Genomic DNA, 18,842 nt, shown 5'->3' with positions numbered 1-18,842 from the left:
TAAATCTGGAAGGTGAGAGTAACCCACCACAATATCATCCACTAAGGAAGGAAGGTGAGAATCACCCACCACAATATCATCCACTAAATCTGGAAGGTGAGAGTAACCCACCACAATATCATCCACTAAGGAAGGAAGGTCAGAGTAACCCACCACAATATCATCCACTAAGGAAGTTGAGAACCACCCACCACCAGGACATACTAAGGAAACAAAGTGTTTTAGTTAAACAAAAAGGTAGCATACTAACGTTTACACTAATAAAACAAAAATGAGGTTAAGGTTAGGAAAAGGGCTTAGCTACAATTCTACAGTTGTCAACAATGGTTGTCCCTGACATTACCACCAAATCGAGCCACAACGGTAGAAACGTAAACAGACCATCTGTCCCGACATACCATCAGTATCATAACACCGGTTTACGGTTTGCGGGCAACGACCAATCAGATGAGGGAGTGTGATGACTTATACATTTTACATCCTAATGCCAGAGGTTCTAATTAAAATAAATAAATACAACATTTGTACGTCTTTTTTGGTGATGTCGATTTCTTCCCCTTTCCACAGTTTTTTTCCTTCTCCAGTTCACTACCCGTACAGTAGGTAGCAGCATGTCCATTCAATTTGTTGGAATGCCTCTCAGTCTGAGTAAGGAGATATAGAATGAAGAAATTGGAGTTTTGTTTTTTGTCAATTTACTATTTTAGTTGTGTGGATGAAGTTACTTTCCCCCATCACGTATGGATTATTTTTACCTTGTATTTTCAACCCCTGTCCAGTTGGTGGTGCAAATACACTTTTTGGGGATGTAGTTCACCATAAAACCCACAGAAGAAGAAGAGGAGGAGGTTCTTGGGTTTCTTTTGTGTTTCTGTCATTCAGAGGGAGTGTGTGCTCCGTACCACGCGACTGGGACAAGAACTGTGACTTGCTTTCCTCTCCGGAGCTGTTGAAAGGAGTGATAACTGGAGGGGCGTTAAGTGTTGAGAAGGGTCAACTGAAGTTGAAGAAGCAGACCAGGTGAACAGCGTGGTGAAACGGGGAAGAGTTCTACTGAGTTTTGATGCAGGTAAAGTCAAGTTAGGATGTGTCAGTGTAACAGTGTAGGTTCCATCCCGCTCTTCGCCCCAACCTGGGCTCGAACCAGGGACCCTTGCACACATCAACAACTGACACCCCACGAAACATCGTTACCCATCGTGCCACAAAAGCCGCTGCCCTTGCAACGCAGGGAACAACCACTTCAGGTCTCAGAGCGAGTGACGTCACGGATTGAAACGCTATTAGCGCGCACCACCGCTAACTAACTAGCCATTTCACATCGGTTACACTCACCCCCCTTTTGACCTCCTCCTTTTCCGCAGTAACCAATGATCCGGGTCACGGCACCAATGTAACAGTGTAGGTTCCGTCCCTCTCTTCGCCCCAACCTGGGCTCGAACCCGGGACCCTTGCACACATCAACAACTGACACCCACGAAGCATCGTTACCCATCGCGCCACAAAAGCCGCGGCCCTTGCAACGCAAGAGGAACAACCACTTCAGGTCTCAGAGCGAGTGACGTCACCGATTGAAACGCTATTAGCGCGCACCACCGCTAACTAACTAGCCATTTCACATCGGTTACATCAGTTATCCTGTGAGAGTTTTTGTCCTAAACCCATTACGGTGTTTTAGGTGTCAAGCTTATTGTCATGTGGCAGCAGTGTGTAGGAGGGAGATTCCTAGATGTGAGAAGTGTGCAGGATGACATGAGACAAATGAATGTGTAGTATCGGTGTAGAAAGTTGTGTAAACTGTAGGGGTACCCATGGTGCTGGAGATCAGAGGGGTCCGGTGAGAGAAAGGCAGGTTGAGGTTGCCAGGATCAGAGTAGTGCAGAAGGTGTTGTATGCCGAGGCAGTGTAGAGGAAGATGGATCCAGGGTGAGTAAGCCGAGGCCAATACAGAGTGATGGGAATAACATGTGCTGCAGTAAGGTGGGTTTCTTAGCGTTCATAGCCATGATTATCAATTGCACCGACGCAGGAATGGAACGTAAATCACAGAGGATAGATGTTGTGGTGGCAGCTGCAGTGAAGTACTTGGGTGTATGAGATTTTACTGCAGAAGAGTTACAAGATGTTTTGAACGATAGTGTCCCGTCCTCCCATGCTGCTGGCCTGGAGTAGGATCAGATAAGGCCAAAGTAGTGGAATAGTGGTGAGGTTTTATGGCCACAGGAAGATGTTTTGGGTTGGGGTGATGTCGATGGGGGGAGGGGTATTTTTTAATTGCAGCACCCTCAGCCCCTCTACTTCCCACGGCTATGGGGCAGGGTTAGTTGGTAGGTCAATTGTATTTTTTTTAAATCACAAAGTGTAATTCATTCAAACTACATAATAGTAGGCTGATACACAGCCAATACAGTAGGTGGCAGCATGTCCCTAGAACATTTGTTAGAAGAACAATAACAACATTTGGCCTCACACTCCAGAACAGTAGGTGGCGCCAAGGGGTTTGTGCTGATTGTAGTTCTGACCCACTGGAATTTTGATACAGTGAAATATATGTGAAATAATCTGTCTGTAAACAATTGTTGGAAAAATTACTTGTGTCATGCACAAAGTAGATGTGCTAACCGACTTGCCAAAACTATAGTTTGTTAACAAGAAATGTGTGTAGTGGTTGAAAAATGAGTTTTAATGACTCCAAGATAAGTGTATGTAAACTTCCGACTTCCAACTGTATGTTTCAGTAAGATTGGAGTTTTGGCATTTATAGTCATTGTTATCAAAATTCCAGTGGGTCAGAAGTTGACTGTGCCTTTAAACAGCTTGTAAAATTCCAGAAAATGATGTCATGGCTTTAGAAGCTTCTGATAGGCTAATTGACATAATTTGAGTCAATTGGAGGTGTACTTGTGGATGTATTTCAAGGCCTACCTTAAAACAACTGCAGGCATGGAACGTAAGTCGCAGAAAGTAGACGTTGTGGTGGCAGCTGCAGAGAGGTCTTTGGGTGTGCGAGACTTGACATCAGAAGAGTTACAGGGTGTGTTAAGTGGTGGTGTCCCATCCTTTCAGGCTGTTGGCCTGCAGTAGGACTAAATAGATATTTTTATTTTATTTTACTAGGCAAGTCAGTTAAGAACAAATTCTTATTTTCAATGACAGCCTAGGAACAGTGGGTTAACTGCCTTGTTCAGGGGCAGACCGACAGATTTTTACCTTGTCAGCCCAGGGATTTTATCTAGCAACCATTCAGTTACTGGCACAACGTTCTAACCACTAGGCTACCCTGCCACCCCAATAGTGGAGCATGGTATTTTTTATTTTTAATTTTTTTTTAAATTATTATTATTTTGTGAGTGTAGTGTGAAATTGTAGGGTATTTGTTATATTTTATTTTTTATTTTTAGCAAAGTATAAGGGAGTTATACTCCGGTCTAGTAGGTGGCGGTAAACCTCACCGAAGAACAGTAGGTGGCAGTGTATACAACTAAAGGTTGGATGCGATCCGCCAAACCAATCTCAAAGAAGATGAACATATTCGATAACGCCGCATTTTCGAAATGGCATATCTCGAGTTCAAGTTTGAGGACGAAATAACTAAATACATTCGGGAACAAGAATTGGCAACGTCACTGAAATTCGTAACATTGGGAAAAGACAAAAGTTTTGGACAAAAGGGTAAGTTGTCTTGTCTTTTTTTTTAAACTAGTAACGTTAGCTAACTTTTGCTACTCATCTAAAATGATGCTAGCTAAGTTAGCTAGCTAGCATAACAAATTGCATTCCCAGCACTCGACCAGAGAGGAACTTTGTTAGTTTCCGTACAAGCCTATCATTCTAATAGTAAAATATCATATTGTTGACCTTTTTAACAGATGCACAGCCTTTGGCACGGAAAAAACTCAGCTGGGAGAGTAAAAGTATCCCATTCAATGGTGTTCCGTTTCAAGTTGTTGGCACAAAGACGTATGAATGCCACCAGGGCAAAGACAGACAGACAAAAGCCAAAGAGAAATATGCTGCTGAAAGAGACAAGAAGGAAGTAAGTTCATAGACGGATCACTGTCATTTACACCCTACACTTTTTCTAACATTTAATTAGAATAATGTTGAAGTACTAACAATGGAATGTTCCTCAATAACATGGGACTTTAAAGGGTTGTCCTAACTCTGGTCACTAAACATCCCATGGCACTTATTGCAAGAGTATGTAGGTGGGGTTAGGGTGGTGAGTTTCCCTGTACACTGTAAAGAGCTTTGGGTGTCTAGAAAAGTGCTATAAAAGTCTAATGTATTATTATTAGGTGAATGTATTTTTTTTATTATCTTCCGTAGCGTGAAGACCATGCCTTTGTAAAGAGACGGAAACTGGTACAAAATACCAAAAAAGTGGACTGCAAGGCTATAATAAACATCGCCCAAGTTATCCGCTTTCCTGATTTTAAGGTAAATATGAAAACTTATATCAAGGTCTACGCCTACTGTTGGTCTGTCTAAAAAAAAAATATATATATATATATATCTCTATCAGAATTGAGCTGGATGTGTAAACACAACCTGTGAATCAGCCTAACACCGTACATAGTAACAGTACATATGTAACAAATACCACATTCTTTGTCTAGATTGAGGAAAGTACAGTGTGCTGTAAAAAGGAGGCCTCCCAAACTCTGAAGGCAGCGCTAAGTTTTACACCCAGCTCTGTGAAGGCAGAGGTTGTCTACTGCGTCAGGTTCCCCTCCCTCTCTGAGCACAGCTCACATGCAGTTGTTGGCGAGGTAAATATAACTATAGAATCTATATAATAGTGTTGGTTAAGTTACCCCCCTTACCCACTGACCCCTTTATGATAAACCCATGTATTGTTTCTCCAACAGGCAGCTTATGTTAGGGAAGCTGTAGATGCCAGGCTGAGAGAGAAGATTGAGCAGCTGACTCTGTCTGGTGTGAGAAAGATGACTGAAATGAAGTGTCATCTAAACACCTTTGTAGTGGAAGAGCTTTTCCATGGAGAGCAGCCTCCTCCACCTACTCGCAGGCGCTATTACCCCACTGACAGTGACATAAGAAATGTCATGTTTAAGACCAAGCAGGCCACCAGAGACTCCAACATTGACCGTCCATACGAAGGTCCATCTGGAAGAGGAAAGAACAGGTCCTCTAGGAAGCTGTTGCGGTTACGGAGGCAATGTGCAGGATATCTTAAAGAGATCACAGAACTCACTTATCATCTCCAAGAGGAACAGTACGTGACTGATCTGTCTTCACAGCTCAGAAGCGTGTTGCTGGATATGAAGGCCCATGTTCCACAGGATAAAGGCCTTCCACTGACCTTTTCTCCAAGGAAGAGAAAAGCTGAGACGGACATGGACCTCATTCCAACCAAGAGTGCGTCACACCCTTTCATAGATGGGTTAGAACAGCATACAGAGGACATAGTGAGTGTGGACACCTTGTTGGCATTGAGCCTAGGGCTGAGGACTGAGTGTGTGGGTTCTGCCACCAATTGAGTATATTTTGGTTAGTGTAACTTTTATTTCAACTAATATTAACTTTCTGTCAACACAACTTGATAAAGGGGGGGGGGGGTCAAGAGGGGGACGCAATCTCAGGGCAGGTTAGTTTTGAATCTTGTTCTGGAGGCAGCGCTGCAGAGTGCTCACTAGCTGGCAGTCATAAAATCTGATTTTAAACCTAACTGTAACCACACTGCTAACCCTAATTTCTAACCTTAAATGTGCTTTTCGATCTTAATTTTTGGTTGTATGAATTTTGACATCAGACACCTTCCCTTTTTTCACATTTTGTTACGTTAAAACCTAATTCTAAAATGGATTAAATTGTTATTTTCCTCATTAATCTACACACAATACCCCATAATGACTGAGCAAAAACAGGTCTAGAAATGTTAGCAATTATTTATTTATTTTTTAAATAAAAATGAAATATTACATTTGCATAAGTATTCAGACCCTTTACTCAGTACTTTGTTGAAGCCCCTTTTGCAGCGATTACAGCCTTGAGTCTTCTTGGGTATGACGCTACAAGCTTGGCACACCTGTATTATGGCAGTTTCTCCCATTCTTCTAGGGGTTAGGGGAAGGGTTAGCTAACATGCTAAGTAGTTGCAAAGTAGCTAAAATGCTAATGTTGTCCATGATGAAATTCAAACATGCAACCTTTGGGTTGTTTGTGTTATACACCTACCCATCCACCTGACTTAAAGTAACCAAACGTAACATTCAGAGTATTCAGACCCCTTCCCCTTTTACTCATTTTGTTACGTTACAGCCTTATTCTAAAATGGATTAAATTAAATATTCATTAATCTACACACCATACTCCCTAATGACAAAGCAAAAACAGGTTTTTATACATTTTTGTTCATTTATTTAAAAAAAAATCTAAAACATACCTTATTTGCATAAGTATTCAGACCCTTTGTGATGAGACTTGAAACTGAGCTCAGGTCCATCCTGTTTCCATTGATCATCCTTGAGATGTTTCTACAACTTGATTGGAGTCCACCTGTGGTAAATTCAATTGATTGGACATGATTTGGAAAGGCACACACCTGTCTATATAAGGTCCTACAGTTGACAGAGCAAAAACCAAGCCATGAGGTCGAAGGAATTGTCCGTAGAGCTCCGAGACAGGATTGTGTCGAGGCACGGGTCTGGGGAAGGATACCAAAACATGTCTGAAGCATTGAAGGTACCCAAGAACAGTGGCCTCCATCATTCTTAAATGGAGAAGTTTGGAACCATCAAGACTCTTCCTAGAGCTGGTCCTCCGGCCAAACTGAGCAATCGGGGGGGGGGGGGGAACGGCCTTGGTCAGGGAGGTGATCAAGAACCCGATGGTCACTCTGACAGAGCTCTAGAGTTCCTCTGTGGAGATGGGAGAACCTTCCAGAATGACAACCATCTCTGCAGCACTCCACCAATCAGGCCTTTATGGTAGAGTGGCCTGATATTTCAGTTTTTTTATTAATAAATTTAGCCAACCTTTCTAAACCCGTTTTTGTTCTGTCATTATGGGGTTGTGTGTGGATTGAGGAGGGGGGGGGGACAATTTAGGCAACTTTTGAATAAGGCTGTAAAGTAACAATGTGTAAAGTCAAGGGTTCTGAACACTTTCTGATTGCACTGTATCGTACTAATTTGAGTGTCCTGGATTTCGACGTACTATGTTACGTCTAGTCTTTGAGACCAGGCTGGAATAAGACATCCGATTACCACTTTGCATTTAGAACGGGCCACAGTTGGTTTTATTATAGCTAATAAATAACCAAATCATTGAGCTAACAGAAACGTATGGCCTCTTCTCAATTGGATTTTGCTCAGCTCCTTCGTTCTCGCTCTGTCACTTTTGATAAAGATATCTAAACGACGAGAGGGAATGTGGATGAAAAATGTGCTTGTATGAAATTCTCCACTCGTGCATCATCATGCAAATGATGTTTAAACTGGTGGATTCCAAAATAAATGAGGAAAGTGATACAACCCAATTAAGCTTTGGATGTAACCAACTTTTCTTAATCAGCGTGGCAGGTTAGGAGAATGAGGTAATCTTAACCTGCTATGTAAACATACCATCAGTATTGCCTTGTTCACGTGCTAGTCGGAACTAGTCAACTCTGAAATGGCGACTTGCTAAGTGATGTAGTTGAAGCGGCAGGTAGCCTAGTGGTTAGAGCGTTGGACTAGTAACCGAAATGTTGCAGACAAGGTCAAATCTGTCATTCTGCCCCTGAACAAGGCAGTTAACCCACTGTTCCTAAGCCGTCATTGAAAATAAGAATGTGTTCTTAACTGACTTACCTAGTTAAAGGTTAAAAATAAATAAAAAATACATGTGCCGCATTGAACATAGGAGGTGGTAAATTTCAGACTTTCCTAGTTCCGACTAGCACGTGAACACGGGATAATGCCACCACATTGGCATACGTCTCATCACACACCATCTGATTGGTCGGGTAGATGGGCCTTGTGATGTGTTAACTAGTGACGACTGATTCACTGGTACCGTAAGATAATTTTTCATCAGGCTATTTATTGATGACTAGTGATTGGGATTAAATCTGATCCTAGATCTTTAGGTAATAAAGTTACTTTTTTTTTAGGCCTCTGAATGTGATCACTGGAATACTCTTCTAGCACGCCTACCCGTTTTGTTATGAGCATAGCCTGTCCGTTTTGTATTGAGCATAGCCTGTCCATTTTTAAAAGCAGGCCAGAATATTTCAGTCACTATCTCAGAAGATGTGGGCTAGAAAATAGACAGGTTGTGGTTATGCAGTGATCTTTGCCTATCAATGTGTTGTCAAATCAAATGTATTTATATAGCCCTTCGTACATCAGCTGATATCTCAAAGTGCTGTACAGAAACCCAACCTAAAACCCCAAACAGCAAGCAATGCATGTGAAAGAAGCACGGTGGCTAGGAAAAACTCCCTAGGAAAAACTCCCTAGAAAGGCCAAAAACCTAGGAAGAAACCTAGAGAGGAACCAGGCTATGAGGGGTGGCCAGTCCTCTTCTGGCTGTGCAGGGTGGATATTATAACAGAACATGGTCAAGATGTTAAAATGTTCATAAATGACCAGCATGGTCAAATAATAATAATCATAGTAGTTGTCGAGGGTGCAACAAGCACGTCCGGTGAACAGGTCAGGGTTCCATAGCCGCAGGCAGAACAGTTGAAACTGGAGCAGCAGCACGGCCAGGTGGACTGGGGACAGCAAGGAGTCATCATACCAGGTAGTCCTGAGGCATGGTCCTAGGGCTCAGGTCCTCCGAGAGAAAGAGAGAAAGAGAGAAAGAGAGAATTAGAGAGAGCATATTTAAATTCACACAGGACACCGGATAAGACAAGAGAAATGCTCCAGATGTAACAGACTGACCCTAGCCCCCCGACACATAAACTACTGCAGTATAAACATATGTTGTCAATGACATATGAGAAGACCATGCATGCCTAAACATATTGCTGGAACTGTTAGGGGACAGTGAGAATACTGCATGCCTAAACATATTGCTGGAACTGTTAGGGGACAGTGAGAATACTGCATGCCTAAACATATTGCTGGAACTGTTAGGGGACAGTGCGGAGACTGCATGCCTAAACATATTGCTGGAACTGTTAGGGGACAGTGAGAATACTGCATGCCTGTTTAGTGGGGCAGATGTCTCCACCTGTAGCTGAATGAAAGAAACTACAGTTAAAATTGAATATAGTGTTCTGTCAAGATTATTTTTGACCATTTCAATGAAATAATGAGAACTCTCAAATACCTTAAACTTTAAATCACTTTATTTGACCCACTGTTAATCTATTTATACAATGGGCATCTTTCCACAAACCACCGTAAGAAAATGTGTTACTCATGTTATGACCAAGGCATTTCCATATTTTTTACGAATCGCACATGGATCATCATTATAGTCAAAACACATTTTGCTTTGAAACAAATTATAAAATCCAAATGTTGATGCATTCATTGGGACAGTTTCAGATGAGCAGTATTGCATTCTCCATGTCGGCAGAGAGTAGACAGTAGGCCTTCTCCAGGGCCCTGTCCAGAAACAGCCCAGAGGCCTAAGCCATAGAGAGTAGACAGTAGGCCTTCTCCAGGGCCCTGTCCAGAAACAGCCCAGAGGCCTAGGCCATAGAGAGTAGACAGTAGGCCTTCTCCAGGGCCCTGTCCAGAAACACTGCACATTGATTGATGCTCCTGTGTGGTTTATTGAAACAATGTGAGGTCTGGGAACACACTGTAACAAGACTCCCATTAGTGACCAGCAGAGACATTTAGAGTTGGGACATTGACGTAGCCTTTACATGACACCACAATATTCTAAGGCAGCCATGTTGTTTCCCCGTTAACATTTCACAGGGAATATTTAAACAATACTATATAACTGGATGTCTAAAATTTAGAACAATGTTGAAAGTTCTTTAAAAGCTGGCTGAGCTTTTCTAAATATATGGCTCTGCTGTCCACTTCATTCATCGCCCTTTGACTGCCTCCTACTCCGCAGCACCCTGACTGTGGGATCTATCCAGGTTAAGGCAGTGGCACCACTGTCAGAGTACATTGTGTTCCACCCCAAGATAGCCTGGGTGGCAGTCTGCTTCTGCTCTTCTGCCAACTCCTCCTGGATTGTCATGCCAACGATGACAATGGAGGAGTAGGCCAAATCTGAACCAGATCTGGGACCAGGCTAACGCCAAGCAGAGCTGTAACTCACAACGTTGGACCTAATGGACAACACACACCACTCATAGTCAACCGACAACAGTCTTCGCCAACAGAGCAAGAGATTAGTCTGTCTCACCATGACAGTTTGCTTTACATCTCAGTGAAGGTGAATGTCACTGATGTACTCCAGCCAACATGCTACACCAGTGGTTCCCAATTCTGGTCTTAGGGACCCAAAGGGCTTTTCCCCGAGCACCAATACACTTAACTACTCAACTCATCATCAAGCTTTTTATTATTTCAATCAGGTGTGTTAGTGCTGGTGCAAAAACAAAAATGGTTCCCAAGGACCAGGATTGGGAAACACTGACTACTACACCATGTTATGATGAGTCTTCACTCTGCCGACTACTACACCATGTTATGGTGAGCCTTCACTCTGCTGACTACTACACCATGTTATGATGAGTCTTCACTCTGCTGACTACTACACCATGTTATGATGAGTCTTCACTCTGCCGACTACTACACCATGTTATGGTGAGCCTTCACTCTGCTGACTACTACACCATGTTATGATGAGCCTTCACTCTGCTGACTACTACACCATGTTATGGTGAGCCTTCACTCTGCCGACTACTACACCATGTTATGGTGAGCCTTCACTCTGCTGACTACTACACCATGTTATAGTTATGGTGAGCCTTCACTCTGCTGACTACTACACCATGTTATAGTTATGGTGAGCCTTCACTCTGCTGACTACTACACCATGTTATAGTTATGGTGAGCCTTCACTCTGCCGACTACTACACCATGTTATGGTGAGCCTTCACTCTGCCGACTACTACACCATGTTATGGTGAGCTTTCACTCTGCCAACTACTACACCATGTTATGATGAGTCTTCACTCTGCCGACTACTACACCATGTTATGGTGAGCCTTCGCTCTGCCAACTACTACACCATGTTATGATGAGCCTTCACTCTGCTGACTACTACACCATGTTATGGTGAGCCTTCACTCTGCCGACTACTACACCATGTTATGGTGAGCCTTCACTCTGCCGACTACTACACCATGTTATGGTGAGCCTTCACTCTGCCGACTACTATACCATGTTATAGTTATGGTGAACCTTCACTCTGCCAACTACTACACCATGTTACAGTTATGATGAGCCTTCACTCTGCCGACTACTACACCATGTTATGGTGAGCCTTCACTCTGCCGACTACTACACCATGTTATGGTGAGCCTTCACTCTGCTGACTACTACACCATGTTATGGTGAGCCTTCACTCTGCCGACTACTATACCATGTTATAGTTATGGTGAGCCTTCACTCTGCCGACTACTACACCATGTTATGGTGAGCCTTCACTCTGCCGACTACTATACCATGTTATAGTTATGGTGAGCCTTCACTCTGCCAACTACTACACCATGTTACAGTTATGATGAGCCTTCACTCTGCCGACTACTACACCATGTTATGGTGAGCCTTCACTCTGCCAACTACTACACCATGTTATGGTGAGCCTTCACTCTGCCGACTACTACACCATGTTATAGTTATGGTGAGCCTTCACTCTGCCGACTACTACACCATGTTATGGTGAGCCTTCACTCTGCCGACTACTATACCATGTTATAGTTATGGTGAGCCTTCACTCTGCCGACTACTACACCATGTTATGGTGAGCCTTCACTCTGCCGACTACTATACCATGTTATAGTTATGGTGAGCCTTCACTCTGCCAACTACTACACCATGTTACAGTTATGATGAGCCTTCACTCTGCCGACTACTACACCATGTTATGGTGAGCCTTCACTCTGCCGACTACTACACCATGTTATGGTGAGCCTTCACTCTGCCAACTACTACACCATGTTATGGTGAGCCTTCACTCTGCCGACTACTACACCATGTTATAGTTATGGTGAGCCTTCACTCTGCCGACTACTACACCATGTTATGGTGAGCCTTCACTCTGCCGACTACTACACCATGTTATGGTTATGATGAGCCTTCACTCTGCCGACTACTACATCATGTTATAAACTCAGCAAAAAAAGAAACATACCTTTTTCAGGACCCTGTCTTTCAAAGATAATTCATAAAAATCCAAATACCTTCACAGATCTTAATTGTGAAGGGTTTAAATGCTGTTTCCCATGCTTGATCAATGAACCATAAACAATTAATGAACATGCAACTGTGGAACGGTCGTTAAGACACTAACAGCTTACAGACGGTAGGCAATTAAGGTTACAGTTATGAAAACTTAGGACACGAAAGAGGCCTTTCTACTGACTCTGAAAAACATAAAAAGAAAGATGCCCAGGGTCCCTGCTCATCTGCGTGAACGTGCCTTAGGCATGCTGCAAGGAGGCATGAGGACTACAGATGTGGCCAGGGCAATAAATTGCAATGTCTGTACTGTGAGATGCCTAAGACAGCGCTACAGGGAAACAGGATGGACAGCTGATCGTCCTCGCAGACCACGTGTAACAACACCTGCACAGGGTCGGTACATCCGAACATCACACCTGCGGGAAAGGTATAGGATGGCAACAGCAACTGCCCGAGTTACACAAGGAACGCACAATCCCTCCATCAGTGCTCAGACTGTCCGCAATAGGCTGAGAGAGGTTGGACTGAGGGCTTGTAGGCCTGTTGTAAGGCAGGACCTCACTGGCAACAACGTTGCCTATGGGCACAAACCCACCGTCGCTGGACCAGACAGGACTGGCAAAAAGTGCTCTTCACTGACGAGTCGCGGTTTAGTCTCACCAGGGGTGATGGTCAGATTTGCGTTTATCGTCGAAGGAATGTGCCTTACACCTTACACCCTGTAGGGTCCGTCATGGTCTGGGGCGGTGTGTCACAGCATCATCGGACTGAGCTTGTTGTCATTGCAGGCAATCTCAACGCTGTGCGTTACAGGGAAGACATCATCCTCCCTCATGTGGTACCCTTCCTGCAGGCTCATCCTGACATGACTCTCCAGCATGACAATGCCACCAGCCATACTGCTCATTCTGTGCGTGATTTCCTGCAAGACAAGAATGTCAGTGTTCTGCCATGGCCAGCGAAGAGCCTGGATCTCAATCCCATTGAGCACGTCTGGGACCTGTTGGATCGGAGGGTGAGGGCTAGGGACATTCCCCCCAGAAATGTCCGGGAACTTGCAGGTGCCTTGGTGGAAGAGTGGGGTAACATCTCACAGCAAGAACTGGCAAATCTGGTGCAGTCCATGAGGAGAAGATGCACTGCAGTACTTAATGCAGCTGGTGGCCACACCAGATACTGACTGTTAACTTTTGATTTTGACCCCCCCGCCCTTTGTTCAGGGACACATTATTCAATTTCTGTTAGTCACATGTCTGTGGAACTTGTTCAGTTTATGTCTTGTTGAATCTTGTTATGTTCACACAAATATTTACACATGTTAAGTTAGCTGAAAATAAACGCAGTTGACAGTGAGAGTACGTTTCTTGTTTTGCTGAGTTTAGTAACAAGATGCACAGCATTAGTCAACACTCTCACACTGATTGCTTGTTCTGACATATGCTAAAATATACAGTGAGGGAAAAAAGTATTTGATCCCCTGCTGATTTTGTACGTTTGCCCACTGACAAAAAATTGATCAGTCTATAATTTTAATGGTAGGTTTATTTGAACAGTGAGAGACAGAATAACAACAAAAAAATCTAGAAAAACGCATGTCAAAAATGTTATAAATTGATTTGCCTTTTAATGAGGGAAATAAGTATTTGACCCCCTCTCAATCAGAAAGATTTCTGGCTCCCAGGTGTCTTTTATACAGGTAACGAGCTGAGATTAGGAGCACACTCTTGAAGGGAGTGCTCCTAATCTCAGTTTGTTACCTGTATAAAAGACACCTGTCCACAGAAGCAATCAATCAATCAGATTCCAAACTCTCCACCATGGCCAAGACCAAAGAGCTCTCCAAGGATGTCAGGGACAAGATTGTAGACCTACACAAGGCTGGAATGGGCTACAAGACCATCACCAAGCAGCTTGGTAAGAAGGTGACGACATTTGGTGCGATTATTCGCAAATGGAAGAAACACAAAAGAACTGTCAATCTCCCTCGGCCTGGGGCTCCATGCAAGATCTCACCTCGTGGAGTTGCAATGATCATGAGAACGGTCAGGAATCAGCCCAGAACTACACGGGAGGATCTTGTCAATGATCTCAAGGCAGCTGGGACCATAGTCACCAAGAAAACAATTGGTAACACACTACGCCGTGAAGGACTGAAATCCTGCAGCGTCCGCAAGGTCCCCCTGCTCAAGAAAGCACATATACATGCCCGTCTGAAGTTTGCCAATGAACATCTGAATGATTCAGAGGACAACTGGGTGAAAGTGTTGTGGTCAGATGAGACCAAAATGGAGCTCTTTGGCATCAACTCAACTCGCCATATTTGGAGGAGGAGGAATGCTGCCTATGACCCCAAGAACACCATCCCCACCGTCAAACATGGAGGTGGAAACATTATGTTTTGTGGGTGTTTTTCTGCTAAGGGGACAGGACAACTTCACCGCATCAAAGGGACGATGGACGGGGCCATGTACCGTCAAATCTTGGGTGAGAACCTCCTTCCCTCAGCCAGGGCATTGAAAATGGGTCGTGGATGGGTATTCCAGCATGACAAAACACACGGCCAAGGCAACAAAGGAGTGGCTCAAGAAGAAGCACATTAAGGTCCTGGAGTGGCCTAGCCAGTCTCCAGACCTTAATCCCATAGAAAATCTGTGGAGGGAGCTGAAGGTTCGAGTTGCCAAATGTCAGCCTCGAAACCTTAATGACTTGGAGAAGATCTGCAAATAGGAGTGGGACAAAATCCCTCCTGAGATGTGTGCAAACCTGGTGGCCAACTACAGGAAACGTCTGACCTCTGTGATTGCCAACAAGGGTTTTGCCACCAAGTACTAAGTCATGTTTTGCAGAGGGGTCAAATACTTATTTCCCTCATTAAAATGCAAATCAATTTATAACATTTTTGACATGTGTTTTTCTGGATTTTTTTGTTGTTATTCTGTCTCTCACTGTTCAAATAAACCTACCATTAAAATTATAGACTGATCATTTCTTTGTCAGTGGGCAAATGTACAAAATCAGCAGGGGATCAAATACTTTTTTCCCTCACTGTAACCAAGTTATCATTGACTTGGTACTGGTGCCCAGTGAATATAACTAAGTTATCATGAATCATTGTGTATTTATTCTTTGTGTTATTATTTGTATATTATTTGTATATTATTATTACTTTATTCCCTCACTGTATATATAATTATGTTGATGTCCTTTGTGTCTACACTGTACATGCATGTAGTAGTTCTCCATAATGTATTCCATTGGAATAATATGGTATAGTATTTGGAGGATAGAATATTTAGTCTAGGATGTAATCCGCCTGCTCTTTGTCAGCATTGTATCTTTTAAAGGCAATGTTCCCTTGTCACGGAGACCGCATTAATGGTAAACTCTACGTACGTCAGCTCATTGAGAAATTGATTTTTACTGGCGCATAGCTGACAAAGCACGATCATTTGAATCCTGATCTTAGCCTATGAGGTTTGAGGCTAATACACCTCTGTCTGTACAGTAAGTATCTCTACTAACTTGATAACTGCTACTTTAAGAGGCAAAGAAAGGAGGTATGACTTGACCTTGGATTTTATTTCTCCATCTATTCATTCACTGTATGCCATAACACAACTGTTCTATGAAACAGTAAACACAGGTAGGTAATGTTGAGTACAATATTTGTAATATTAACACCTCATAGTAGATTATACAGTAGGGTTGAACAAAATTTCCAGAAATCCGGGTAAGAGTATCCCTGGATTTCTTGCTTATACCCTTCAGATTCCAGGAATATTTCAGCTGGGATTTGTGGAAAACCTGGGAATTTTGGGAAAATTCTACAGTAAGGTTTGACTTAAGTAAAGAATGTTGCAGATCTTAAGTACCTTGATGGGATGCAAAATTCCTGAAACTTTCCCAGATTCCCAGGGTTGGAAAAACAAAACTAGAATTGGCAAGGAATAAGGAGGAAATCTGGGAATCCTCCAATGGGTATTTCTGGAAAACCTAGGAATTTGGTGTATTTTGCAGCCCTAATGGTATGTATACCTCTTGTTCATGGATATATATGTATGTTATAAGGTAACCGGGTTGATGGCAACCTAGTAGGTTAAAATAAATAAATAGACAATTCAAGTAACAGGACAGGATAGCACTTTATCCTTCGATGGTCAATCTGGAAGACTAGTTATACAACACTTGAGCAGTACCAGTCAACAGTTGGGACACACCTACTCATTCTACGTTTTTTATTTTACTATTTTCTACATTATAGAATAATAGTGAAGACATAAAACTATGAAATAGCACATATGGTATCATGTAGTAACCAATGTAGTGTTAAACAAATTAAACAGATTCTTCGAAGTTGCCACCCTTTGCCTTGATGACAGCTTTGAACACACTTGGCATTCTCTCAACCAGCTTGATGAGGTAGTCACCTGGAATGTATTTCAATTAACAGGTGTGCCTTGTTAAAAGTTAATTTGTGGAATTTCTTTCCTTCTTAATGCGTTTGAGCCAATCAGTTGTGTTGTGACAAGGTAGGGGTGGTATACAGAAGATAGCCCTATTTGGTAAAAGACCAAGTCCATATTATGGCAAGAACATCTCAAATAAGAAAAGAGAAACGACTGATTTAAAGGCACACTTAACCAGCATGGCTACCACAGCATTCTGCAGCGATACGCCATCCCATCTGGTTTGCGCTTAGTGGGACTATCATTTGTTTTTCAACAGGACCCAACACACCTCCAGGCTGTGTAAGGGCTATTTGACCAAGAAGGAGAGTGATGGAGTTCTGCATCAGAGCCTGGCCTCCACAATTATCCACTCTCAACCCAATTGAGGTGGTTTGGGATGAGTTGGACAGCAGAGTGAAGGAAAGTAGCCAACAAGTGCTCAGCAAATGTGGGAACTCCTTCAAGACAGTTGGGAAAGCATTCCAGGTGAAGCTGGTTGAGAGAATGCCAAGAGTGTGCAAAGCTGTCATCAAGGCAAAGGGTAGCTACTTTGAAGAATCAAAAATATAAAATATATTTAGATTTGTTTAACACCTTTTTGGTTACTACATGATTCCAAATGGGTTATTTCATAGTTTTGATGTCTACATTATTATTCTACAACGTAGAAAATAGTAAAAATAAAGAAAAACCCTTGAATGAATAGGTGTGTCCAAACTTTTGACTGGTACTGTATAAATATATATATACACACACACACACACACACACACACACACACACACAAAGACACAAAAACACATACAGTTTCTCTGAGTAAGAACTAACTAAATCTAGACCAGAACATGAAGGGCTCTTGTTACCAACAGAAGGCACAACTGATGGGACATAGAAATTGAGAGCATAGAATAAACACATTTTACATATATACATTAACATCAAATACACACCCTGAAGAACCTCTCTGCAAATCACATCTAACACCTCCTCTCCCTGAAGAACCTCTCTGCAAATCACATCTAACACCACCTCTCCCTGAAGAACCTCTCTGCAAATCACATCTAACACCACCTCTCCCTGAAGAACCTCTCTGCAAATCACATCTAACACCACCTCTCCCTGAAGAACCTCTCTGCAAATCACATCTAACACCACCTCTCCCTGAAGAACCTCTCTGCAAATCACATCTAACACCACCTCTCCCTGAAGAACCTCTCTGCAAATCACATCTAACACCTCCTCTCCCTGAAGAACCTCTCTGCAAATCACATCTAACACCACCTCTCCCTGAGGAGCATCCCTGTAATCACAACATCTAACACCACCTCTCCCCGAGGAGCATCCCTGTAATCACATCTAACACCTCCTCTCCCTGAGGAGCATCCCTGTAATCACAACATCTAACACCTCCTCTCCCTGAGGAGCATCCCTGTAATCACAACATCTAACACCTCCTCTCCCTGAGGAGCATCCCTGTAATCACAACATCTAACACCTCCTCTCCCTGAGGAGCATCCCTGTAATCACAACATCTAACACCTCCTCTCCCTGAGGAGCATCCCTGTAATCACAACATCTAACACCTCCTCTCCCTGAGGAGCATCCCTGTAATCACAACATCTAACACCTCCTCTCCCTGAGGAGCATCCCTGTAATCACAACATCTAACACCTCCTCTCTCATCCATCCAACATGTTTGTCTTACAAACATCTTCAGGGGCCGTACATGTATGTATCAAGCGTCTCAGAGTAACTTGTTCTGTTTCACGTAATGTATTGCACTTCTACACCTGTACAGTCTGAATGTCTAAAGTAATGTGTTCTGTGTCCGACTATGCTTTCTGGGTTGCCCTTGACGCGATTGATAAAGTTGTGTTGAATTGAATCAGTGATGTAACGTTTGTTATGTAGGCCCACTGTACGTGTTGCTGGTATAGAATTAGATGGAGGTATTAGGCCCACTGTACGTGTTGCTGGTCTGGTATTAGATGGAGGTATTAGGCCCACTGTACATGTTGCTGGTCTGGTATTAGATGGAGGTATTAGGCCCACTGTAC

At 43.0% G+C, this 18,842-nt stretch overlaps 2 protein-coding genes across 3 annotated transcripts in view; one reads left to right on the top strand and one right to left on the bottom strand.

Moving 5' to 3' along the window:
• Positions 1-875: 875 nt before the first annotated feature.
• Positions 876-7,504, top strand: LOC106602039 (calcium-responsive transcription factor). Of its 2 annotated transcripts, none has more exons than XR_006769310.2 (5): positions 876-1,069; positions 3,870-4,036; positions 4,330-4,440; positions 4,620-4,772; positions 4,872-7,504. XR_006769310.2 is itself a non-coding variant. In XM_014194487.3 (5 exons), the coding sequence occupies exons 1-5, from the start codon at positions 3,555-3,557 to the stop codon at positions 5,502-5,504; spliced, it is 1,182 nt and encodes a 393-aa protein (XP_014049962.2). In that variant the 5' UTR covers positions 3,355-3,554; the 3' UTR covers positions 5,505-7,504. The 2 variants fall into 2 exon arrangements, 1 of the variants encoding a protein (XP_014049962.2); XM_014194487.3 differs by lacking the exon at positions 876-1,069 and adding an exon at positions 3,355-3,672.
• Positions 7,505-16,455: 8,951 nt separating this feature from the next.
• The window catches only part of mpv17l (MPV17 mitochondrial membrane protein like), a 10,980-nt gene continuing 8,593 nt past the window's right edge, over positions 16,456-18,842 (bottom strand). Inside the window, exon 4 of the mRNA XM_045715868.2 lies at positions 16,456-18,842. This exon is cut by the window's right edge and continues 1,154 nt beyond it. The gene's annotated coding sequence lies outside the window, so the exon portion shown is untranslated.

This window comes from Salmo salar, chromosome 03, assembly GCF_965601325.2.
Source record: "Salmo salar chromosome 03, fSalSal1, whole genome shotgun sequence".
Taxonomy (NCBI): domain Eukaryota; kingdom Metazoa; phylum Chordata; class Actinopteri; order Salmoniformes; family Salmonidae; genus Salmo; species Salmo salar.
Note: the sequence above shows the minus strand (reverse complement) of the source record. Positions and strands in the feature narration are given on the sequence as shown.

Bases quoted from the DNA above. Each gene is read 5' to 3' on its own strand.
- LOC106602039 (XM_014194487.3), top strand. From the start codon at position 3,555: ATGGCATATCTCGAGTTCAAGTTTGAGGACGAAATAACTAAATACATT. The intron at 4,037-4,329 runs GTAAGTTCATAG...TATCTTCCGTAG, and splicing joins CTGAAAGAGACAAGAAGGAA to CGTGAAGACCATGCCTTTGT. The intron at 4,441-4,619 runs GTAAATATGAAA...TTCTTTGTCTAG, and splicing joins TCCGCTTTCCTGATTTTAAG to ATTGAGGAAAGTACAGTGTG.